This window comes from Haliotis asinina, chromosome 14 (genome assembly GCF_037392515.1).
Source record: "Haliotis asinina isolate JCU_RB_2024 chromosome 14, JCU_Hal_asi_v2, whole genome shotgun sequence".
Lineage (NCBI taxonomy): Eukaryota > Metazoa > Mollusca > Gastropoda > Lepetellida > Haliotidae > Haliotis > Haliotis asinina.
Window position 1 is genome coordinate 30,176,900 of NC_090293.1, and position 26,373 is coordinate 30,203,272.

The window sequence follows — 26,373 nt, forward strand, 5'->3', positions numbered from 1 at the left end:
GCGAGAGTGCCGGTGTAGCGAACTTTTCCCTTTTCAACCTGAGAGTGATATTAACGGTAATCCACTGTGTTGTTATTGTACAAGTTCCACTAATCTTCAAAGCCATCTTGACACGGGGAGCAACAGACAAATTGGCAAACACCATATTATTTACTTTACCAAGTGACATTTAAGTGACTCACCAATTTACCTCACCTACTTATGTTTAACCACCGTACTAGACTGTAATCCACACTGTTGTTAATACATATTCATCCAATCAACAGGAGAGCCAAGACAGTGGGTGCCGGTTTTGTGAGCGTTAACTACTGTACAATGAATCAATTGGGCAGTCTTTATTGTGCTGAAGAACGATCTCAGTAAGGCTGATGCTGGACTAGAGGACGTGCAAATGATCATAAATTAACTGGCTTCTTTGGGACCAAAAATCTAGTGCTGATATTCAGAGCATGCTGGATTGAGGGATGCCAGTTTTGAGGGCTTCCACTATACTAAATAATCTGTTTTTTAAATATAATTGGTATTATGCAGATAGTTTCCAGGAGCAAATTTTAGTATATTTTGTTTGACTAGAAGGATGGTCACATCTATAGGATTACTTTTTTCACCTCTGATTCCAAACAAAACCTTTTCAAATGGAAAGTTTACTGATAGTTGAGCAGTATGAAGTCATTTTGTTACTTTATTCCAAAGGTTCTTTACATCTCACATTTCCAAAAGAGGTTATCATACTTTTAGATGGCATTGAGGGGTTGTCCAACTTTCATTTTCAAAATCATGAGTAAGCCCAGTCTTTTTTCATAATGGTAACTGACCCATGAAGGTCCCGAGGTAGAATAGGCCATCAGCCACCCATGCTTGCCATAAAAGGCGACTGTGCTTGTTGTAAGAGGCGACTAACGCGATCAGGTGGTCGAGCTCGCTGACTTGGTTGACACATGCCATCGGTTCCCAATTGCGCAGATTGATGCGTATGTTGTTGGTCACTGGATTGTCTGGTCCAGACTCAATTATTTACAGACCGCTGCCATATAGCTGGAATATTGCTGAGTGCGGCGTAAAACTAAACTCCCTCACTCACTCTATTCGGAACAGTATTACTTCATGAATGCAGTTTGTTATTCATGATCCCTAGATTCAAATATTCATCAGTTTGAAAAAGTTTATTTTTTAACTCTCTTTTTATTAAAACCAAAGCCCTAATATGCAAAATGGGTTACAGCAATTAAGCCTAGATAACTGAATTCTTTTGTATATTCCGTTTGAAACTACGTTGTAATCTGGTCACTGGTCATTGTGGTCACAAATTAACACAGGCAGCATGGTCAAAACACTTCAAATATGAATTTCTAATTTTCAACTAAATATGATGCATAAATTATTAAATGGTGATCTGTTATGATTTTCGTAAAAAAATATTCCTCTTCGTATACCCTATGCTGGTGATACATATATTTACCTCATAGTGGATACATTGCAAGCAAGCCAAGCAGGGATTTACCTTGAGTCCTATATTGGAGGGTCCCTGGAACTCTTAATTTTCAGGAGTCCTGGGCTACAAAATGAATGTCCCAGACACTTAAATATTAATATTGATACTTTGTAAAATTGTTGTAATGGAGGTACTGTTATTGTGTTGTGTATCATGTTCATCACATTGTTGCTGTAATTAAATTGCAGTTGATCCCATGGTAGTAGACTCAGTGATGACATATTGTTAATTGATGGAAATTTTTACAAAAAGTATTTGATTTATTCCTTGTCCCTATGGATGCACTAATAAATATTGTTGCATCCATTATCAAATTTTATGAGTACAAGACACAGTAATTCGCATCCTGTAAATCCCAGCCGAGGATTGGCTTGGGGACATGTTTATCGTTATATATCTTTTCTTACTGACTGGATGCAGGAAAGCATCATGTGTGACGTGAATAATGCATGGATGCGCAACAGTGCAATTGTTACAACTTGGACGAGTATCACTGTCACATGACTCACGTGGGACAGCATGCAAACATATGCAAACAAGAATTTCCTCAAATGGCAGAAACACTGAATGTTTTGCGAAAAGATCTTTTCATCTGTTAAGAGAATCCAAAGACAAGATTTGACATGCCCAGTTAAAGTGAAAACAACACATTGACTACTCAAAGAAAACTGTCAATACACACTTTGAACAGCATGTAATTATTCCGTGGATTGAAAAAGCTGTGTGGAGTGTGAAAATATTACTGAAGCTCTATTTGTATGGGAGTGTTTCATGGGCATGTAAGAAGTTATTTGTTGAGAGGACAGTAGTATCTATGTCTATACACATTGTTTTGGTTACATTCATGTAAACAATGGTGAACTATCACTGTATTTGTTAAATCATTTATTGTAGTAGGATATGATATTCTATCTGAAGTTGAGCCAAGAAAGTTGTAACCATTTTGTTTCACACAATGTCTTAGCTGTATCAGATTGAGTGAGAGAGACTTTACACCGCTTTTAGCAATATTCCAGCAATATCACAGCAGGGGACATCAGAAATTGGCTTCACATATTGAACCCATGTGGGGAATCAAACCCTGATCTTCAGTGTGATGAGTGAACGCTTTAACAAATAGTATACAGCTCTTCAGCTCTCTGAGAAGATAAGAGGCTTATTTGATCTCTTCATGGTCGAAAGGAAATTTGCTCATCTGTGAGGGTGTTGACAGCACAGTGGTCAGGGTTGACTAAATTGTCTGTGCTGACTTACATCCCTTAGTGACAGTGGAAACCCATGAGCATGGGTTTGAATCCTGACTCTCCCACATGTTTCCAGGTTTGTCAGCTGTGGATCTGTGCTCTGGGGTTCATCCAAAATTCTTGGCATAAAGGAAGACTATTATTGGTGTCAATTTCTTTATTATGAAGAATGTAACATTTTGGAGAAGTACCTATATTCTCATTCATCAGGTGAATAAATACTATGTAAGTACATGCAAGAACAACAAATACAATAAGACAAAAAAGATGCAGACTAGACAGTGGAACAGTTGAGAGCCAGTACTAGCAGTTGATTATGTGTTATACTGCTAAATGCCAGTCAGAGAACAAATTCTAGATCCTCAATCTATCATTTATTATTTATATAGCTGGAATGTTGCTGACAACAACAATCAATCAGTCAATCTTGAGACTAGCATGCAGTACCTTGGTTCTTCTTCCATATCAAGATGACGAACAAAATTGGAATTGGTCAGAGAGGTACACATATGCAATGCTAAGAATATACTGCAAACCAATTCAAGTACTCACACTGATGTATTAAGAGGAAGGCTGAAAATATTCTGTACTCATTGCATAACTTGTTACATTTGTTTAACAATACAAGTAGTGTCTATGCAAAAACAACTAGATGTTTTCCTTTATTGTATCTAATTGTTCACTAAAACTGTGTGCAGTAGGCAAGAGTTGACGAACATAGTCAAATTACACCATAACAGGTTTTGAGTAACTTAGCTTTTAGAAATAGAGGTCTTAAGTTTTGTGCTACTGGCATATGTCAAGTGTGATAGCTTAGTGGTTCAAATGTTTGGTTGTCACTTCCTGGCTTGTGTTCAGTTCCCACATGAATAAATTGTTGGATATGTCTGCTGTTCTCACCTGTGGTATTGCTGGCGTAAAATAATGTTCAATCGTTCACATGCAACAATAAATGCTACGATGAATCAGAGTAGTTATATGGGAAATATTTGTTTCAGATTCAGAGACCATGACATCCATTAATGCTGTGCGATGAGTTACATCAGCCCCAGATCTCTGAAGTTACTGGAGGATATTGTAAACGAGACTGACAATAAAGCAACGGCTGGGAATGACGACTTGGTGGAGAGTTCCCACCAGTCGACAGATCTTGGCAGTAGGGTAGAAAACATGACTGAAGGACGAACTGAAAGTTTTGATGATACCCTCAATTTCTTTGAAAAATTGGAAAGAGAAAATGGACCTGTATCTAATGGTTATGTTCAGAAGGGCCATGTTGAGAATGGCGTAAGAGAGGAGAGTGAAGAGTCGGAAGAAGAGTCATACACTGTGAATGATTTCAGTGAAACCACTGCAGACACTAATTTTGATAATGACACTAGCTCAAGTTCACTACGTCAGAGACGGAGAGGTCGTGGAACGAAAGTGACTCACAAAAAAGATTTTAATCAGAATTATTTATCAAATAAAACATCCTCTCTGCATGAAGGGAGCACTGATAGAGACTCTGCAAGTGATAGAATTGAGACAATGAGCGATAGTGGACGTGTTGGGAGAGGGCGAAAGCTGAACAAACGGGCCCAGATGCGCGAGTTCCGGACATTTGGTTTGGAGCCGTTAGAAACTGCCGAGGAAAGGCTGGAGCAGAAGTACATGGAGTTGCAGCAGCTGGTGAGTGGCCAGTTCATGGAACAGAAAGTTGCTCTGACTCAAAATCACATCCAGCAGATGGAGCTGCTTCGACAGCAGTATGCCATTGCTAGCCATGGACTGCCGCCCACTGGAGTGCTGGTGCCACGGAGCATGCCTGCCCAGTTTCGGAACAGACGCTATAACAGATGCAAGGGAGATAAAGGTGATTATTTAAAGACAATGTTCTGCATATGGTTATATCTTAACAGAATATGTTTTTGGATAACATTGAATTTTGGCCCTTGTACTAGTATCTGTGGCTCTGTTCTTAACTCATTTCCAAGCTGCACCAACTGAATATTATTTTTCATGTCAGGTTTGATTTTATTTAATTGATGGGAAGGCGCATAGTCTTAGTAAACTTATCCTCAGTACTTTTCGTTACACTTCACTAGTGAGTCTAACAAAACCTTGTGGGAGGTCGCGTCGGGTAACCTTTGAGATTAACCATGTTAACCAATCAGACCACAGCTTACCAAATCGCAAAAGTGGACATTTGCATATACCTTTTGAACTTTTTATCTTGAAAAGGTTTGTACCCGAACGTTTCTGAATGCTATTTAGTGTACGTTTGCTTCTGGGTGATGCACATGGTGTATGTAAAACCATGACAACGGAGCTAATGGTAACCATGTCAACAGAAACCCCAAAGCATATATACTGCAGGTTAAATATTTGTGTTATATGCGGATTTTGTTTGTGGAGAGATCTGTGTCAGTAACCTGAATATTTTGAAAGTCCCTCTGATCCCTAAATCATAAGTAGCTGGTTACATCTGTTTAGCCGTCTCGCGTTTGGTTGTAAAGTCCTTGGTCGCTCAGGTTACCTGACGCAACCTTCTATTAGGCTTTGTTAGACTCAGTGGTGGAGTGTAACGAAATACACTGAGATTAAGTTTACTTAGACTGGGTAGGCACACTGATGCAGCAATCATCTGAAGTTCCTGAATCAAGCATCTGCTCACATCAAGCTGCCACGCTGTGATACAGGTGTAATACTTTTCAAAGTGGCATTTAACCCTGCTAGATCGCTTGCTGACTTGGTCACTCAGTTGATGTTAATGTAAGCCAATAGATTTCAGGCGAAATACATCTGACCTTTTGGTTGATACATATAGAAATCATCCTATCTCTGCTGGAGATGGCATCATACATTAAAAAAGAAACTCTTAAGCTTTATTTTAAAGTCATCATTAACACCCTGTTTTTTGTTTTGTTAAATAATAACATCAGTGCTAGGAAAACAGTTGTTGTAGTTAATTGTAAACCTTGACTGTACAAATTCTGTTCTTTTTGTCACATTTTCACTGAAAACTTTCTTAGTTTTTTGTTAGTTTTTACAAAAATGTTTTAAAGGTGTAAAGATTACCTTTTACTTTTTTTACATCAAATCTCCTTTCAGAAAACCTACAACATCCTGCCAGTGAAGATGAGGCTTACAACACAATAAGAACTCTGCAAACAACAAATGCAGGTCAAAGAAGGTCAAGGGCACGGACTGCAAGGACACGACCTCTGTCAGCCACAAGGACGAATCAGAGCCGTTCCACATCTCGAGAACGGCACGAGAAGACACCAGACAAGAGACCAACAACAGCCAAAGAAGAAGGTCAGCAAAGGAGCAGCCAAAGAAAGAAGTCAAGAAGTAGGTCAAATTCTAGAAGTAGGTCTTCTTCAAGGTCACCACGACCAGGTACAGACACATTCCTGAAAAATTCTGAAAATGAGTTTGTCAGAGATTGGGTCAAAAGGAAAGACCTAGAGTTTCGCAGAAAAAAGGCTGAAGAGAAAAAGAGGAAAAAGTTGGAAAGACAAGAAAAGATTGAGAAACAAATAGAAAAAGAAGAAAGATATAAAGATTCCAAACTGATTGTGCAACAGTGGATGAGACAGAAGAAGAGAGAATCTTTTAGAAGAAAGAAGCATGAAAAGGCTGTTCTCAAAGATGAGGCAGCAAGAAGAGCATATGAGCGTGCTAAGACAGTCTCTGGTGTTCATGGCTTGGGAGTGAATAGGCCGATGTCCGCTCCAGCACCCATCAGAACAGAGAGGTCCAAACTCAGAGTACAGCGACCAGGCACAACAGTTGAGGAAGTTCAGCAGAAACAAGAACAGATGGTACGAGAAGCAATTATTGGCTATATTGAAACTGAGGCATTGGCAGAGCTCCCCCTTCATGAGGAACCACCACCACCACCACCACGAACACCTTCACCTTCAACTGAACCTGTCCAACCAGAATTTCCCCAACCTCCAGTTACCAAATATGTATACCGAAGACCTGTTTTAGGGAAAGTTAGATTACGTATGGGCAAATATCAGCAGGCACCAGAGGAGACTAAACCACCTCCTTCACCAGGAAAGAAGCCTGTGGTGAAATCTTTAAGTAAGGAGGAGATTGAAAGAAACCAAAGAATATCGTATGATGAATGGCTGCAGGTGAAGAGAAAAGAAGATGATGAGAAGAAGAAAGAAATGCAGAGACAAAATGAACTAGCACAGTCAGAGCCTAAGTATGAAAGGCCAATTCCAGATCTTGTTCAGAATGCTGAAGGTAATGTTTTACAAGGAAGAGCAATTGCACAGAAGCATCCAAGAGGACGAGTCCTCAGCCAGGAAGAGCAGGAGGACATAAGAGAACAAGCAAGAAGAAAGAAGCATCTTCGGTCATTTGAAGAAGAAATCAATGCCACATTTGACATCAGATCGGAGTCTCCTGAGCAGGCTCTGGATAGAGTAGCCAAAGATATTGTCAAGTATGTTTTGAAAAGCCTGGGTAGTGATGATGAAGTGGAGGAGCAAGAGGGTTATTTTGAAGATGAAGATGAAGCAGAACACGAGGGCTTGGCTAGTCTTCATGTTGTGGGATCCAAAGCACCTATGTCTAGCAGAGGACGGCCAATGTCAGCTTCAGCTGCTGGTATTCCTTGTCCTCAGTCATCCAAGTCTCCAAGGCGACCAGCATCAGCTCAACCAAAGCACAGCTGGACGGGAGATCCATCACAGAGAGTACCTTTCCCAGACAACCATTACCAGTACAATAGCATGTTCTTTAACACTAATGGTGACAAGAGACCAGAACCTCAAGGATCTGATCATCACTTCTTTACATCTGAGTATGATGATGAAAGATCAGATGCTCTGGATCCAAACAGTATGACATCCAGCAAGAAGCGTGTGTCTTTCTGTGAGGAGACGACTGTGTTTGATGAGTCTGTGGTGGAGGAGGACCTGGATGATTGGGGTAACCTGGAAGAGGACTCTGCTGATCTACAGAAAGCTCGGAGTCTGTTTAACTTCACGGCTGAAAGCCCTGATTCAGAGGGTGGTGTCATCATCACCAAAACTGATGATGTTGATGTTTGATCACGTGGGATCATGTAAGATCTTTAGCCAGATGCGTAAAAGCCGCCATACATGAGGATTGCTCTCCTGATACTTTGTTCAGCCTGTTGATATAAGTACACTACACAAAAGTATGATTGAATGAACCAAAACAGTGGAAAAGTGATACTAAGAGTGCTCATGGCTTATAGTAAACAACTGTGATATTGTACATTTGAATTGTCAAAGTATATTAATGTCAAGTGCCCAAGAACCAGAACTATGTAACTGCCAGTGTATTAAACAGCTTCTTGAATAAGCCTGACTGGAATTGATAGTCTCATGAGTTGCACATGCACAGTTCCATCAGCAAGTGGAATATTCATTTATAAGACAAAGAGCTGCTCGCTTTGGAGAAATTTGTGGCTAATTATGAACAAGTCAATATGATGGAAGTTGGGTGTCCTGAGGCAAATTAATCACAAAGAATTGTTTTTCTAATGACTGAATGTGTAGCAGTGACTTTGGACTTGTCAGTTGTACAAAGTAAATGTTCCTTGAATTGATGGATTCCTCTGCCCAGCCATATGCATTCATTTCGAGATGCAATATGTCGTCTTGCTCTATGCTTGCTTCCACCCTGGCTTACATGCTTCTTGGACAGTGCGGCGATTTACAGAAATGCCTGCTGAAAATAACTCTTGCGCTGGACTTCTCAGAAACAAGTGCCATTCATCAACTGACCTGATTAGAATCAATGTAATGACAGTTTGTATTCGAATTGCTTGGTCATCTCAATAGAGTGAAGGGTCATTTTCGGGTGGTCTTTAGCTCTAGGTCATGGATTCCAGACTCAGTTTCACAAAGCGATCGTAGTGCAATGACTATCGTCAAACTGTATCAGTTATGACAGTCAGAGATTTATGATCTCCAACCAGGGGAGATAACTCATGTCTTCCCCTTACTCAGAGCTGAAGACAAGTACAAAATGTGTTACAGTGTCTGGTTGAATTTTGAAGTAGCTTATGATAAGAGGAATTAAGACACTGGAAGTTGTATTGTATATTTATTGTTGAAATTGGGTACTCAAGTCCATGTTAATATTTTTACCCTTGAGTGAGTGAATGCTGTATGATGTCGCATCAGCAATATTTCAGCTGTGCAAAGCGAGACTTGATGGATCTATAACTGTGGACATGCTTGTCTCATAGTTCCATAATCTGAAATGGTGTAAATTGCTCTCCGATGTGTTGTCCGATTTACATCCTTTGTAGTATATGCACCAGTATATATATTGTCAGTGAAAAACAGTTTGTTAATGAATAAGCTGAGACATTGGTCTAGTATACATATTAGAAATTATATCATTACAGATTCTGTTATAACCATCGTGTAGCTTGCTTGTCATGATGCCCTATTAGGACAAATGATAACGTTAACATCTGTGATAAAGCAGATTTGCTTCTAGAGCATAGTTACGCAATACAATTCATTATTGGTTAGAGTGCACACGGTGTATACATGCTTACAAGCCATAAAAAGAGTATTACTGCATTTTGAGGATTGAGCACCCTCTTCCAGTGAGCAAGACAACTGATTTTTTCAAATGATCTGAAACTAATCTTTAAGAGAAGTCCATCCTAAGACCAAACATGCACACAGCAATCCGTGTTTTGTCTACATTGCTTGTGTAAGAACCGGATGATTGTCCATTATGAAAAGTATTAGTTGAATTGATTTTTGAGCAAGCTTTGTTTACGATCACTCACTGTTTGAAATCCAATTTACCTGGTTAATGGTTTCAGTAAGATTTCTCTCAGTCAGTGTTCCTTGCTGTAAGGGTGCATGCCATGACAGATATGGTAGTATTCAAGAAAATTATTGTAAACCAGTAATTCAACCATGACTACACTTTGTGGCTAATACAGATACATGGCATTGGTATTGCTTAATATTGGTTGTTAGGCATTTATTGGGTGTGTATGACAAAATACAATTTTCTTTAACACCAGGATGTTTTGTAGGTTCAGAATTCAGCAGTTGTATGTATACATAGCGTCTTCTCATTTGTTGTAATCATGCTTAGTGGAATCTTTTTTAAGTGCCTTCTTGTTCATTTTGTTGAATAATTTTGCCAGCTTTGAATTGGCAGCCATGTTGTCAAAGAGGTCGGCTGTAAATATGAACTTTTTGTGGAATAATGAATGTTATTCCACATTCTTTGAACATTAACAGATGTTAATTTCCATCGAAGTTGGAGGTGGGCACATCAACATTGAATGGCATCATCAGTAAAGAGAGTGGTGATTTATGTCAAACTGAGACGTCCATGTTGGTTTGAGTAGTAATCATTACATCTTATTTTAGATATACTATTCCCCAAATGCATTTGTTATAGGTACTCAGTTGTGCCACGACTGAATAACTATAGGGATATGTAAGAATTGGGTTTTCTTGAACTTCTTGTTACCAGTTTAAGTGTCTGACAGCCTGTTTTGAATGAGAACAATCAGACTTACTGGGACTGCTAGTATTGGCCAAAGCCTTGTCTATCTATTACCGTGTCCAGGTGTTGGGCCTTGTCCATTGGCACCCAGTCTGACCCTTCTTTTGTTCTGGGTATGATATACCGGTAACTTCTTTTTACTTTATGTCTTAGCAGTTCAAGTGTCTGATAAAGTCTGTTTTGAATGAGAACAGCTGGGACTTACTGGGAGGCTAGTATTGGCCACAGTCTTGTACGTCTCTAAGCCTTCTGCCAAATGCTAGAAAAGACACTATCTTTAGCATCTCTCAGCAGCAGTAAACGTGTTATCCAGTAATTAGTATGACACTTCCCAACCTTCCGAAAATCCTTGTTGATAATTAACAAGCCACAGAATGTGTGGTTACTGAAAACAAACAAGGTTTACCCACTGTGGAAACTGTCCACATGTTCAAAGACCAACTGCATGAATATTGACCACATTACCTAATGGACGGTGACAAGCACTGGTGTTCAACATGGTCAAGATACACAGGATGGATGAGAAGACTGGGTAGAGTATAAACGGATAATATTTGATATATATTGGTACTGATGCTTTTATGGATAAACAGAGTCTGATGCAGAGCTTTAGCGTTCTCAGAAAGTAGCCTTTAATGATGACAGCATTTGATTGTTTTGTTTGTCTTTCTAGAAACTGAGGATAGTGCAATTCCAAGCTCCATTTCACATGTCTTGTCTATTTTCTGTGCCACCAATACTGTAGATCTGTGTATGTATGGGTTTGATGTACAACGTGAATACTGAAACAATGGTACAGCTAAAGATATATTTATTGAGGAGTGTCAGTCTTTTAAGTTATTGATATCTTAGTTCTTAGTTGTCCTTTCTTAAAGTTCATTATTACCCTGTCTAAAATAAATATCTTTTTGCTATTTAAACTTTTAATTTTTGATGGAATATAAACAAAACTTAAGATTACATTTTTTTATAGATATATTACAAGATTTTTGTGGTTTGGGAATACAAGTACTGAGGAGGATGTGATAAGATGCTTGCTTTCTTTTCTGAAGCTTGGTCCTGAGCTAAGAGTTTTAAGCATCTTGTGAAAGTGAGATCTTTTCAGTTGTTTGTTTTCATATTCATTTTACTGTGATATATGATTGTAACCTTTTGCAGAGCATTTGAACAACTAGTAGTCCGTCCATTCCTGTTGACAATTTTATTTATTATATGCAGAATTATATCTATTTAGACAATATTTTTATGTTTTTATTGCTTTAGTAATGGTAGAATTAAGATAGTTTGTTTTTAATTGAAGTTGAAACCTGATACATATTTATTAATAAACGAAACCAGAGACATATTATTGATAAAATATTGGATTCAATTAATGTATCCACAAAGTTGCTGTAAACAGTTTATCAATGAATTCATGACTTAAAAACGCTTGTTTTGATATTTTGTTGATGTTACATATTGCTGAAAGACAAAATTTTTAAAAGAAAAATCAGATACGTTTTAAACTGCTGACTGAGTCAACATGTCGAAAGAATTCTTGACAATTTTGCAAAGTTGATATGTTTGAAAGTAACACATTGATACACTGGTTTTAGTTGACCTATTTTCCTAGGCTAGGGTCACAAGTTTTATAATAAGTTATGTAACTGTCAGATGTACTTGTCACACTCAAGTGGGTTTGAGGGGCGGTGGTAAGTAGGTCATGGCACTTAGCGAGACTATAGTACTTCCGGTGACAAACAACGTTGATACCTTTTTGAATTGTCTCATGCTTGTCAGTTGACAGGAAGGAACCAATAATCCTTGATGGAATAACAATTTTCTGATCTATTACAACTGTCAACAGCTGCGAAAGCCAAGCATGGTTGTACACGCTTCATCTCGCATATCAGAAATTAGCATGCAAAGCGAAACGGGAACTTCCATAGTACTGGAAGTGGCACCTCATGAATCTTACAGGCCCTATTTGTTTTGTTGTCATGTGACTTTATATATTAATTAGTTACTGTTACGGCTGGTGTAACTGCAACAAAAAGCAAAAAAAGCCTACCTTTTATGGGTTTCCTTAAACTGTGTTGAGTAGTATATATGCCTATTGAGCACATTACTGAGCGCCTGCATATGAAAATGATGAATCTATTTGTAACATTTTGTCAAGATGCAGTAATTTCAGATTCATCATCTCACCAGGGCTTTGGTCATAAACATGTGCATCAGTAAGAACTGAAATACATGTATTACCATGGTTAAACCCCCATAGTGTGACAAGTACAGATGGGTATTTATCACATAATTCTTGTTATACACTATTGCTTTGCCAGAAGACATTCTAATTATGTTAGAATTGTAAAGATTGTCCCATCAAGAAATTGTTATTTTTCTAAATTAGAAAATTAGTGCTTCTCTCAGAGGAGACAAAGTTGAAATAAATAAAATATTAGGTATGCCTGTATGTTGAGTGTATCTTTACAAAGCACTTCCAGAAAGTCTTGTTAAATGGGAGCTGCCACATAGCTGGAATATTACTGAGTCCGTTGTAAATCTAAACTCTCACTCACTCACTCACTCACTCAATCACTGTTAAATGGGAAAGTTGAGAGGGGAGTGAAATAGGGTTGTTGGTGAGTTTAGTTTTATGCAACACTCGGCAATTGTGAGGAATGTGGAGGTTGTTTGTAAATAATCAAGTCTGGACCAAATTCCAATGAACAACAGCAGGAGGATCAATCTACGTAAGTGGCATACAATAACACATCAAATCAGCGAGCCTGACCACACGATTGCAGTAGTCACCTTTATGACAAGCATGGGTTACTGAAGATCAATCCAAACCCGGATCTTCACATGTGCTAGCTTGCTGAAATATATCATGTTTCCTGGATACATGAGTGTCATCTATAAATAATAGGCAAACTGATGGTTTTAAGTCACTCTCACATCTATTATTTATCCTATTTAGTCTGAATTTGTCAATGAATCTGGAAGTAGCTTAAATGGTTAGTATCTTAGATCACTGGTTAAATGCTGGGAGTCAGTGTGTATGTGGGTTAATGGCATGTCAACCCGATATGATGATCTCAGCAGTATTCAAGCTGTACAATGGTAGACTGTTGATAATCTCATCTGTATCAAGACCCGTGAAGGTCTGGGATAGAACAGGCCTTCCGCAACCCATGCTTGCCATAAGAGGCTACTAATGGGATCGTGTGGTCAGGTTTGCTGACTTGGTTGACACATCATTGGTTCACAATTGCGCAGATCGATGCTCATGCTTTTGACCACTTGATTGTCTGGTCCAGACTGCCACCATATAGGCGGAATATTGCAGCTTTTAGCAGGGGGCCGATAAAACTTTTTGAGAAGGGTGGGTGGAGTGCACACTTGATTTTCTTGGGAGTTTCAATGGTTGTCTAATGAACATTCCGGACAAAAGGGAGGATGTGCACCCTTGCAAATACACACATCTGCACGCAGACACGCACACAGACTGTATTCACCTGTACATGTGGGGATTTAAACCCAGGACTTCAGTGTGACAAGCAAACACTTCAACCACCTGGCCACCCCACCGCCCCTTCAGATAAAGACTAAGCCAACATTAACAGCATAATAATTTATTATCACACATTACATGCAATATGTTTCAATCCAAATACACTCATCTGGTGCAACACAGATGTGATACATACATATAGTAACAGTAATGATCTCATTAATATTGGATCACTTAATCATAAACAATACCATTCATACCGAAGCTTGATTACACCTTCATGGGAGGCCCCCATCAGATGAACTGTCCAAAGAACTAATCAGTGCTAAAGCTTACAAAAATGAAAATAGTGGGTTCAGAAAGCAAACATGTAGTGCTATTACATTCTTAAGGCCAGGCCAGTTTTATGTCTTGTTTCACAGATCTTCCTCAGAAAAGCTAAAGACAGAAGGGAAATTTATATTTCTTAAATCACCAGTCAAAGTAACATTCCTTTTGAATACTAATATTATTTTACTTTTGGCAATTTATGAAGTGTATTTGGCGACAAAAACAATGAAAAGATATTCCAAGTTTACATTCTTGGCCAATAAAAACATTTGAACTTCAGTTTTCAGCAGGAAAATATTAGTCTGGCCTAAAGAAAATGCCTGAGTGGCATTTACAGCAATGCTTTCAAGGGTAGATTGTGTTCTTCTACAGTTTTATTTGGTATGGTTGTAATTTTGAAACTGAAGCTGAAGAAAAGCTTAAAATATTCTTGAAATCTGACATCTGATTAGCTAAAGAAAGCAATTATGCTCCATATGGACTGGGCACAGTGTTCACCTGACGTGACCTCCAATGGAGGCGTCAATACATCATCATGCCCATCATACTGTCCAAGTAAATGATCTCATCTTAATGAGATTGCAGTTTGAATATTGTAGCCAATATAATGTATTCAAGATATGCAAAAAATAATTTCACACATGATGAATATCATTTTCACCAAACAAGTACACCATACAAACTAAATATATAGTTGGCTAAATGAAATACTTCAGAAAGTATGTACTTAAGGACACTGAATGTAAAATACAGTCGCTGTTCACACTTGTAATATTCAGTTTTGTTCAAGCAATGCCACACTGCATCAATTCAGTCTCCACCAGTTGAATTAGAGGTAGAAATAGATTGTTCCCAGTTTACCTCCCTTGTTGATTCAAGTTGTCAGAAACTGCTCTCCTGAAGTATTTTTTTTTGTGGTAAGTAGCAGATGAAGATAGTATTATCTGCCCTGATCATCAGAATTAGTTTCCTATGCATCTGAAAGCAACAGCAAGTGAACAACTATAGTTGTAAAGAGTATTTGGTGTAGTGACAGATGACATATAAGATTGTCCAAAGGATATTTTTTTTACATCTTTGTCTCATTCATAGAAAAGTAACTGAATACATATATTCACAACAAAGCATAAAGTTGCACAAATATAAGTAGAATAGCGTGACAGAGGACATTTACAGTGCTGGTGCAACACACAAGCTTGAATATGGTTCTATGATATCAAATATCATAAGAAGGGATAACCTATGGGACTTGAACCAATAATCAGCAGATCCTGCCATGGCAAGGGACTCAACTCCACAGTGCTGCAGGCTGCATGCTCATAAGAGTCAGTGGGTGAATGTAGTTTTGTGCCACCTGTAGCAATATTCCAACAATATTATGGTGGGGGGACACCAGAAATGGGCTTCACACATAGTCCCCATGTGGGGAATCAAACCTAGGTCTTGAATCTGAGGAGGGAACGCTTTAACCACGAGGCAGAAGGAATTGGGGCATGATTAAATAATGCAGTTATGTTTTGATTGTCTCTTCATTAATGATGATCAGCAATTTTCCCTATATCAACATCAGCCATATTATCAATAATTCTGTCCAATTTCCCAGGGGAAATCTAAAGTGACAAAAGACTAAGGACCTATTGTCATTATCTTGTGCATAAAGCGATCTTAGCACTAAGATGATAGTGTCTGCCGTACTTAAGACTGTCGCAGCACAATGAATGCTTTGAGGAATGGGGCCCAGGCCAAGGTTGTCATGAGAAATATCACACATTTCAGATGATCACTAACTTTCACAACACAGCTTTTCAATACATATTTGATGACATACCAGCAGTGCTAACCAGCTACATCAATTTCAGGACCCTATTCTTCTAAAAGAAGACTTATTCTCAGTTGTCTTTGAGCTGTAGCACTTTTATGACACTTCAGAGACACCTTTCCAGACAGCAGTAAAGAATATATCCTTGTCATTTGTTTTCAGAAACAAAGAAAAACTCCCATGAAAAATGTTTTTAAAATCATAGAGCTCTTATCATAAACTATTCAAGAACGACTATACATCTCTACCATTACTTGTTACTGAAATTTGACTGTAAATAGTTACCTTAGTTACTTGTTAGTTTATAAAAGACAAATGAGTATCCTCATGATTGGATTGTCTTGTGAAAAGAATTCAAAGATAGGAAAACACCGGTTTAAAAAACAAGTTGTAAAATTATGATTCAGATCTTGATCTGTTTTCACTCTGTGTGCAGATCTAACGACACAAAAGTGAGTGAGTGAGTAAGCGAGTTTTAAGCCGCTTTGAGCAATATTTCAACAATATCACAGCAGGGAGACACCTGAAATGGGATTCACATATTGTACTTACGTGGGAATCAAACCTTGTTCTTCAACATGACAAGCAAACGCTTTAACCATTACTCTACCCCACCAAGCCCCCAGAGGACACACTGAAATGCATCAAAATGTAGGTTAACCGTTTTGGAAAGCACCTAGATGATCCAAGTTGGTATTGGTCCTCAGCAACCTTCAGCAATATTCTACTTATATGGCAGCAGTCTGTAAATCCAGTGATCAACAGCATGAGCATTGACCTTTGCAATTAGGATACAATGACATGTCTCAACCAAGACTACAAGTCTGACCACCCGATCATGCTAGCCGCCTCTCCTAACAAGCATGAGTTACAGAACATCAATTACAACCTGGATCATCACGGGTTGTGCTTCCTCAGGTCTTCAACCAGTAACAGATCTAATTTTAATGAAATTTGATTAATTTTCCATGAGAACTCACAAAACAGGACTCAATCATAGACTGTTTGAAGGACATTAGATCCTGACAAATCATTCCATAGACGTAATTCAATTACATGAGAGTGAGTGAGTGAGTAAGCTGGTTTCCGTCCTACTTTGAAATGATACAATGAGTTGAGATGAATGTGAAAAATGTTTGAACACAAAAATCACAAGCCTGGTCACCTACAAGTGACGTTATTTTAAACTAACAAAATATATAGAGGAGTCCAGAAGCAGAGCAACCATTATATTGAGTAAAATAATTTCAGTCTGTGTTAGCATAAACAAGTTTGTGTTATTTACACAACAAGTGAGCAAGAAACTAGCCAAACAGGGATTCATTTAGTTTTTAAGAAATAATTCATATTTTTTTCCTCTTGAGGTTAGGAGTGATGTTAACAGAAGTCGATATGATAGAAAATTAAGCCAGTCAGTTCGGCAACAAGGCAAGTGTTTGTCTGGAGAGCTGTCAGTGAATTAATACTTATCGGATCACTATCTTCCTGGTTTCCCTATGTGTAATTACCTAATCAATGATAAACGCTATCAGCAGTAGCTAATTAACAGACAGGACGTGACACAGCAGACTCGACAAATTACACATCCATAAACTGATGACAAACATAGACTGTTACATTTATACTGGCCATTGAATATTGAAGATTGAAGATACCATTCTAGCTGATAACTGAATCGGTCAGGATGTTACATACAGACTCACACTGTGTGTTTGCAACCACTTCCAGTATCGATGTATGAGTTCAAACTTGCCCATGTTCCTCATAAGGACAAGTTTTACTTTTCCACAGTCATGTGTGTAATGAAGTAGGTGAGTGAGTGAGTGAGTGAGTGAGTGAGTGAGTGAGTGAGTGAGTGAGTGAGTGAGTGAGTGAGTGAGTGAGTGAGTGAGTGAGTATAGTTTTACACCACAGTTTGCAAAATTTCAGCTATATAGTAGGGGCCTGAAAAGATTCCAGTCTGGACTAAACAATCCATTGATCAAAAGCATGAGTATCAATTCACGCAACTTGGATACAATGACATGAGTCAACCATGTCAGAGAATCTGATCACCAGATCTCTAAAGACAAAGGTGGGTTACTGAAGATCAATCTTCTCATTTGTTTATAATGAAGATGAGATCTGTATTAATTATTAAATTTTACTGTATATGCATGTTGATACCTCACACACAAATCACCCTGAATGACATCTTATGAGTCAGTAAGCAAAACTACCTTTCCTCTTGTATTACCAGCTAGACGACATTCAGTTCCAACATATCAATTGAAACAATTATATTTACAAACCTATTTTGAACAGGAAATGAGAAGAGATGCATAAACATGTCACCATCTCTATAACCATCAAAAACGCTTGAAAAATATTCTCACTTAACCGAAATCGGTATTCTTACCTAACAGAAATCTAAAACTGCTACAAATCAGTGTTGGTTATTTTGCAATCACAAAAAAAATATGAAATTAAAAGTATCACAGCTAGAGATTGTGAAGTATGGAACTTAGACCATAACAATAGACCACAGACATTTCTACTGGTGACGTCATTACACTATCAGTCTTTCCTGCAACACAATCTATTTGTATCATATATCATACCTACAAATATATATTATGGAATATATCAATTACAATATTTTCAAAATATTTCTATGTCTATGTCCATATACTGAGGAAAAGAAATAAGGAAACATATTAAGAGTGAGTATGGTTGTACGATGCCCTTACAGATACCTGTTTGGGGAATCAAACTCGGGTGAGCAAATGATTTACTACTAAGCTACCCCATTGTGCCAAGCACACAAGAAAACTAGGACTCTGTAAGGATAAACCATCATCACCACGTCTGCTCCTTATACAGCAATACAAAATCATGAATTAAAGGTTGGTCCACTCCTCCATATCTAATTGGTACATTGTGTGCAGTGTGCAGTGTGCAAAATAGCCACTGGCCCAGGTCTAGCAAAAACCCAGTTGGGCCACTAAATCTCCACAGTCACAGGCCCGACTGGTTAGTGACTTTTGATGAGGTCATTTTGTAAATATATTACTCTTTCCAACTTGTTAAGTTATAATAAACTTTAAAATCATACACAATTATGGCTGGATAAAACTGTTCATCAAAGTAGCAGCTTAATGATACATGCTGCCAAAATCTTATTCAAAATCTCATCTATTTGAGTAATCTTTTGCATACTTTCTAAATTTAACATTCAAATTTTAGGCTAGTGAAATATTTTGTGGGCTAGTAACTTTCAGGTATAGCTAGCCCCACTGGGTACCAAAAACTAGGAAAATATTTCACAAAATGATTGTGTGACCATGGTCACACAAGAATAACAAGATTACCCCAATGACTGGAGTCTGTGCAATCCCCCAATGTAGGCTGTCACCAAGTTTTAAAATATTGGGTACAACAGTTCATGAGATATCGTGTTCACAAGAATCAAGATGCACATACGTATGGACGCTGCTGAATACATAGTCCCCCGTTCTGTGTTGTGGCAGGGGACTATGACCAACCAAAACAAAATGTAAAGCAGCAAGATGAACAACGCCAAAATAAATAGAGACCTCCATGATACTGTAAACAAATCCCTCCCTTCTTATTTGTTTCCATATTTCTTTTCACCAAGATATAACAATTATAAAAAGAGGTGTTTATCAAATTGTACATAAAGTTCTTTTGAAAACAAAATATAAAATACTGAAAGCAAGATTTAAAGCATAGGTGAGATAATGTTTGAGTACACACAATTGAAAGTTCAACAATGGCTTGATTGTTTACTGAATATTGTCTACACAGTTACGTCAGAAACTACTTATCTGACTTCTGCAACTTTCAAAGAATTGACTGTTCGTGAACTCACACACATCAGTATAAACAAAATAACAATTTCACTATTCATACGCCCAAATCATACACATCACACACAAAACTGTAAAGAGCCAATAAACAATAGTCAAAAGTATGTTTATCTTAGTATGAAGCATTCTAAGCAATTACTTTCCCTTCTAAATTTTAGATTACTTAACAAACACCATTATTTCTAATAAAATCTATAATAAAAACATGAAAACAAAAACACTGATAACCATTTCTCAACTGGGGTACAGTTATGAGTGAGCAGTGATAGAGAGAAAGAGGGAGTTTGCTCTAGATGAGTTTCTGAGAAACAGTATTTCAGCTAAATTACAACAGGTCAAATTAATGTTGGAAGAAACTCAAAGGGCTGCTGGCTTCATACTTTAATACATTTACCACTTTTGTAAAATCAACAAAAGAGGTATTCACCTGACAAATATTAAATTGAAAATTTGTGATCAAAATCAGTGATGATTGGATCCTAGCATAACAAAAAAACAAGAAAAGAGGTATTCAGCTGACAAGGATCAAACTAAAACCTTGCAATCAAAATCAGTGATTATTGGATCCAGGCATAACAAAGGGACACAACTCTGCAGACTAGAGTGCGACACTTGAGGCCAATGGACCTACCATAACTACAAGGGCACAACACAATGACATCTTATAGTTCCTGAGTTCCAGCTTATGGGAACAGTAAATAGGCCTTAGATGGGGACAGGACACAGGACAAAATGCAAGACAAACAATAACAATCCTCAAAAATAATAAAGTATTTGAGATCCACATCTTGGAATCACTTGCAAAAGAAACATGATCAAAGGAAGCATAGCATAGATAATATTGGCAGGAATACATGTGTAAATGGGCAAATAAATGCTGTTTATCACATTCACAGATTCACAGGGACATTGGCGGCTATCACAGGGACGTACAAGCTTTATTAACAGACTATGTTAAATCCTACTTTTACCTGAACACAATGTGAGGAAACCAACTTCAGATTTAACACAGTTTCACCAACATTTTCGCAGATCAAACTAACATATCTCCCACCATACATTACACCTAGCACAGGAGACAGAACATAGAGCAGTTTATTATTGTTCATCCCATTATAAACAATACTATAGGTAGCTCAAGCTTCATCGTCATGGTAACGAGGGTCATCTTCCTCATCCTCTTCCTCCTCATCCTCTCCATCTGATGGTGCCGGCGTGGATGACCGAGACATGGATGGAGATGGTGGTTCCGATGCTGGCTTTGGATACAGGAAGTGCTTGCCCTAAAATGAGAAGAGGAACAAATCCCTGAAGTGTTGTACTAAGTAGTTCATGCTCTATAACTTACTTCAAATATCTATATAACTAAATGTATATGAGTGAATAAATTGGTATTCAGGGTTTCTTTTATCTTTTTGTCTAATGCCATGTGCAGTAATCTTGAAGCTGTTTGGGGGCAGTCTGTAAATAATCGAGTCTGTAAATAATCGAGTCTGGACCAGACAATCTGGTGATCATCAGCAACAATATATGTACCTGACCACCCAAACCCCATTAGTCACCCTGCATGACACACCTGGATGATTTCATGGACTGACTTGGCATTACAGCTACAGTAGTCAAATTGAATGAAAGAATGCCAGGTTTATATGGGTCAAAATACCAATGTCATATTTACTGCACTAGTGAGTTTAGTTTTACACCCTTTTTGGCAATATTCCAGCAACATCATGGCACGGGACACCACGGCTGTACACACTGTACCAATGTGGAGAATTGAACCCAGGTCTTTGGGGTGACAAGGGAATGCTTTAACCACTTGGGTCCCAAACCCAACTGCATTAGTGAAACCCACTGAGCACAGGTAGGGTGTTGACAAAACTAGCCAAATTTTATGGCTAAACTGTGAATTCAATAAAGAGCTTAGGCTCCTGCTCTGCAGAAGGGGCAACAACTCTGCACATTGAATACCAGTGTCACTGACAACAGGGCCAGCAGTGACACCCACCACCCCCACCCCTACCACTAAAATATCTATTCTTCAAATGTGAAAGTGTGTGGAACTGTAACCTCAGTAACACTGTAAACTGAATCAACCAAACACTACTGAAACATAATGCTGTAAGCTTCAGCTGAACTTAAATAGAGATTCTTTACCAAATTAGGTAAAATAAATGTAATTGCATATTCAATAAAGCTTGCGGCAATCATGTTGACTTCCTCTATCAGAATGACCATCAGTGTCGGAAACAAACAATGGTATCTGAAACTTTATTTTATTCATACTGCTTCAAAATATAAGAATGAAGATTTTATGGATATCAACTTCTTTATGAGAGAACACAACGTTTCAGAGTTAATGCTTACTCCTTCATCAGGTGATTGAGAAAGGGATACAGAGGTGTATTTATATGTACAGGTAAAACAATAACAAAGTAACAAGTGGAATGAGTTAACGAAAGCTAGTATAAACAAGCACTGATAGGAAGCCGATAGTTAAGATAACAATGATGGAAGCCAACGGTAATGCATTACAGTTGATTGGATATGTTTACATAACATGATAGGGGATAAGGATGGAAGCCAATGGTGATACATTACGCATGATAGGATGATGTACATAACACACGATAGGGGGTGAGCATGTATACATGAGGGTTGGTGATGTACAAACACAAGTATGTACTCGGGTAGATAGGCTATACATGAATTACATAGATAGAATGTACACAGGTAGATGAGATTAATTTATCAATAAGTCCCAGGCACTTGGTAGGTACACTCCTTGGTCGCGGTTGATGGCTGGTTTCTGTCTCCGGATCTCGATGGCCTCTTGCAGTTTCCTTTGGCGCCAGTTGTTGTTGTTGGTAGATAGTATCCTAGTGTCCTCCCATCGAATTGAGTGTTCAGGGTTCTTGAGAATATGTTCAGAGATGGCCGATTTCTGGTCGAGTTTCCTGACTGAGGTCTGATGTTCCTTCATTCTGGTGTTGATTGGTCTCAGCGTTTCTCCAATGTATAGGTCGCCACAGTTGCAAGGGATCTGGTAGATGCATCCTCTCGGGTTAGGGTGTTCACAGCTGGGTCCTTTACCGTTGGCTATTAGGTAGGTCTTGATGGTCTTGCCACTGGAGAAGGTGACATCGATGCTGGCTTTGGTCTTGATGAGGCGTGATATTTGATGACTGATGGGGCCAAAGTAGGGTATGGTTACTCTGATGGGTGATGGAGAAGGTTTGGGGCGGGGTTCTCGGTCCTTAAGGGTCTTGTTGATGGTGGCTGTGACGAGCTGGGGAGGGTACCCGTTGAGTGTGGTGAATGTCTTTCTGAGGTGGTCCAGTTCATTGTTTAGGGCATCGGGGTGGCAGAGGGCTTTGGCACGTCTGGTAAGGGTGGCGATGATAGCTTGCTTGATCTGAGGGTGGTGGCAGGAGTTGTAGTGGATGTACTGGTCGGTGTGCGTCGGCTTGCGGTATACTGAGGTTCTAAGTCCATCGTCTGTGGTGTGGAGGGATACATCAAGGAAGGGCAGGTGTTGGTTGGTCTCAGTCTCCATGGTGAACTTGATTCTTGGATGTTGGTCGTTGAGGTGGTTGAGGAGCTCATTGGGGTCGTTGTCATAGGCGATGGTGGTGAAGGTGTCGTCGACTTTGCGGTACCAACAGAGGGGCTGGAACGGAGCTGTGGAGAGGGCTGCTTCCTCGAAGGAGGTCATGAAGATTTCTGTAATGAGAGGAGACCTCTTCACCAACATCCCACTAGAAGAAGCCCTGGACATCCTTCGCAGCAAGTTAGCCAACCGGATAGATGACTTGGACACCCAGCTCACCATAGACAGCATCATCAACCTCGCCCGCAGCTGCTTTGACACCTCCTACTTCACATTCAATGGTAAGATATACAAGCAGATCCACGGTCTCCCCATGGGCTCACCTCTTTCTCCTCTCATTACAGAAATCTTCATGACCTCCTTCGAGGAAGCAGCCCTCTCCACAGCTCCGTTCCAGCCCCTCTGTTGGTACCGCAAAGTCGACGACACCTTCACCACCATCGCCTATGACAACGACCCCAATGAGCTCCTCAACCACCTCAACGACCAACATCCAAGAATCAAGTTCACCATGGAGACTGAGACCAACCAACACCTGCCCTTCCTTGATGTATCCCTCCACACCACAGACGATGGACTTAGAACCTCAGTATACCGCAAGCCGACGCACACCGACCAGTACATCCACTACAACTCCTGCCACCACCCTCAGATCAAGCAAGCTATCATCGCCACCCTTACCAGACGTGCCAAAGCCCTCTGCCACCCCGATGCCCTAAACAATGAACTGGACCACCTCAGAAAGACATTCACCACACTCAACGGGTACCCTCCCCAGCTCGTCACAGCCACCATCAACAAGACCCTTAAGGACCGAGAACCCCGCCCCAAACCTTCTCCATCACCCATCAGAGTAACCATACCCTACTTTGGCCCCATCAGTCATCAAATATCACGCCTCATCAAGACCAAAGCCAGCATCGATGTCACCTTCTCCAGTGGCAAGACCATCAAGACCTACCTAAAAGCCAACGGTAAAGGACCCAGCTGTGAACACCCTAACCCGAGAGGATGCATCTACCAGATCCCTTGCAACTGTGGCGACCTATACATTGGAGAAACGCTGAGACCAATCAACACCAGAATGAAGGAACATCAGACCTCAGTCAGGAAACTCGACCAGAAATCGGCCATCTCTGAACATATTCTCAAGAACCCTGAACACTCAATTCGATGGGAGGACACTAGGATACTATCTACCAACAACAACAACTGGCGCCAAAGGAAACTGCAAGAGGCCATCGAGATCCGGAGACAGAAACCAGCCATCAACCGCGACCAAGGAGTGTACCTACCAAGTGCCTGGGACTTATTGATAAATTAATCTCATCTACCTGTGTACATTCTATCTATGTAATTCATGTATAGCCTATCTACCCGAGTACATACTTGTGTTTGTACATCACCAACCCTCATGTATACATGCTCACCCCCTATCGTGTGTTATGTACATCATCCTATCATGCGTAATGTATCACCATTGGCTTCCATCCTTATCCCCAATCATGTTATGTAAACATATCCAATCAACTGTAATGCATTACCGTTGGCTTCCATCATTGTTATCTTAACTATCGGCTTCCTATCAGTGCTTGTTTATACTAGCTTTCGTTAACTCATTCCACTTGTTACTTTGTTATTGTTTTACCTGTACATATAAATACACCTCTGTATCCCTTTCTCAATCACCTGATGAAGGAGTAAGCATTAACTCCGAAACGTTGTGTTCTCTCATAAAGAAGTTGATATCCATAAAATCTTCATTCTTATGTATTTACACTTCTAAATGACATTCAAAGACTTGCTTCAAAATATAGGATAGGCACCAGAATTCAAGGGTCAGTTGGGTCATCGAACCACATTATCATTTTTGTTTTAGGCCTTAACCCAATCAAGTAAATTATTTCTCAAGATTTGTCAAAGTGCACACCCTGAAAGCCTAGGTCATACCTAGTGACTAAAATGATTCTGTTAGAATTCGTACTGCTTCATCAGCAGACTGATCTACTAGGACATTGGAAAACAGTATTCAGTAATGAGAGTTGAGTCGACATAACTTCACTTCATCCACCTCTAGTTGGGTGTTTATGTGATTTGCTAGATGACATTCAGCTGAAGCTTTACAGCAAGGAAACAATTCAAACATGAACATTCCAACATGAACAGATCACCTGAAAACCTGGCCGTGGTCTCCTCTGGCAAAGAAGCACATTGTCATGTAAACATTGAAAGTCAATAAAAGTATGATCTTTACACGTTCCTACCATTCTCAGAGATTTAGGAGACAAACCTACTGATTGTTGAAAATTGATGCAGTCCAACTGTAGAGTGAGTGAGTTTAATTTTATGCAACACTCAGAAATATTACAACCACACGACAGTGGTATGTAAATAACTAAATCTGGAACCATCCAGTGATCAACACCACGAGCATCCATCTATGCAAGTCAGGGAGCCTAGCACCCAATCCCATTAGTCGCTTCTTACGACAAGCATGGGTTACTGAAGGCCAATTCTAACCCGGATCTTCATGAATTCCAACTGTACCATATATAGTTACCTCTTCACTGGAGTTCCAATATCTTTAGTATCTGGATTTAAGTGTTGACATTAGCATGTATTCAACAGATGAACCAAATTGCCTCACTCTCAGTTATACCAGGCTTGGATGAATTCTATAATAGTGACTACACAGGTGGAATGTTGTATATTGTACAAGATAATGATGGACAGTTTATACCCTTGTGTGACTAGTAGGAAAGATGAACAGCTAAACCCTGAACCCAGAACTGTTGTACTCACCGAGAGACTGTCCTCTAAACATGCCTCCGGATGTGTCTGCTGTAGAGCTAGCGACCTAGCCTTCCGATAATACTGAAACAGATACATTTTACCTCAGATGTTCTCTCCATATGGTCTCACATACTTCATTCTAGAATTTTTAGATTTTACTTTTCTAACTTGAATTTTAAATTTCACTTTGGTAACTGACCTC

The 26,373-nt window shown here is 39.2% G+C and overlaps 2 protein-coding genes across 3 annotated transcripts in view; one reads left to right on the forward strand and one right to left on the reverse strand.

Moving 5' to 3' along the window:
- LOC137261982 (trichohyalin-like) overlaps positions 1–7,871 on the forward strand; it is a 22,224-nt gene extending 14,353 nt beyond the window's left edge. For both annotated transcript variants that reach the window (XM_067799786.1, XM_067799785.1), the window contains exons 2-3: positions 3,735–4,591; positions 5,830–7,871. In XM_067799786.1, coding sequence (XP_067655887.1) covers positions 3,769–4,591; positions 5,830–7,793 — 2,787 coding nt within the window. In that variant the 5' untranslated portion in view covers positions 3,735–3,768 and the 3' untranslated portion in view covers positions 7,794–7,871. The remainder of the gene's footprint in view (positions 1–3,734; positions 4,592–5,829) is intronic.
- Positions 7,872–20,819: 12,948 nt separating this feature from the next.
- The window catches only part of LOC137261453 (glycogen [starch] synthase-like), a 38,890-nt gene continuing 33,336 nt past the window's right edge, over positions 20,820–26,373 (reverse strand). Inside the window, exons 14-15 of the mRNA XM_067799204.1 lie at positions 26,181–26,252; positions 20,820–21,051 (exon numbers count right to left, since the gene is read on the reverse strand). Coding sequence (XP_067655305.1) covers positions 20,905–21,051; positions 26,181–26,252 — 219 coding nt within the window. The 3' untranslated portion in view covers positions 20,820–20,904. The remainder of the gene's footprint in view (positions 21,052–26,180; positions 26,253–26,373) is intronic.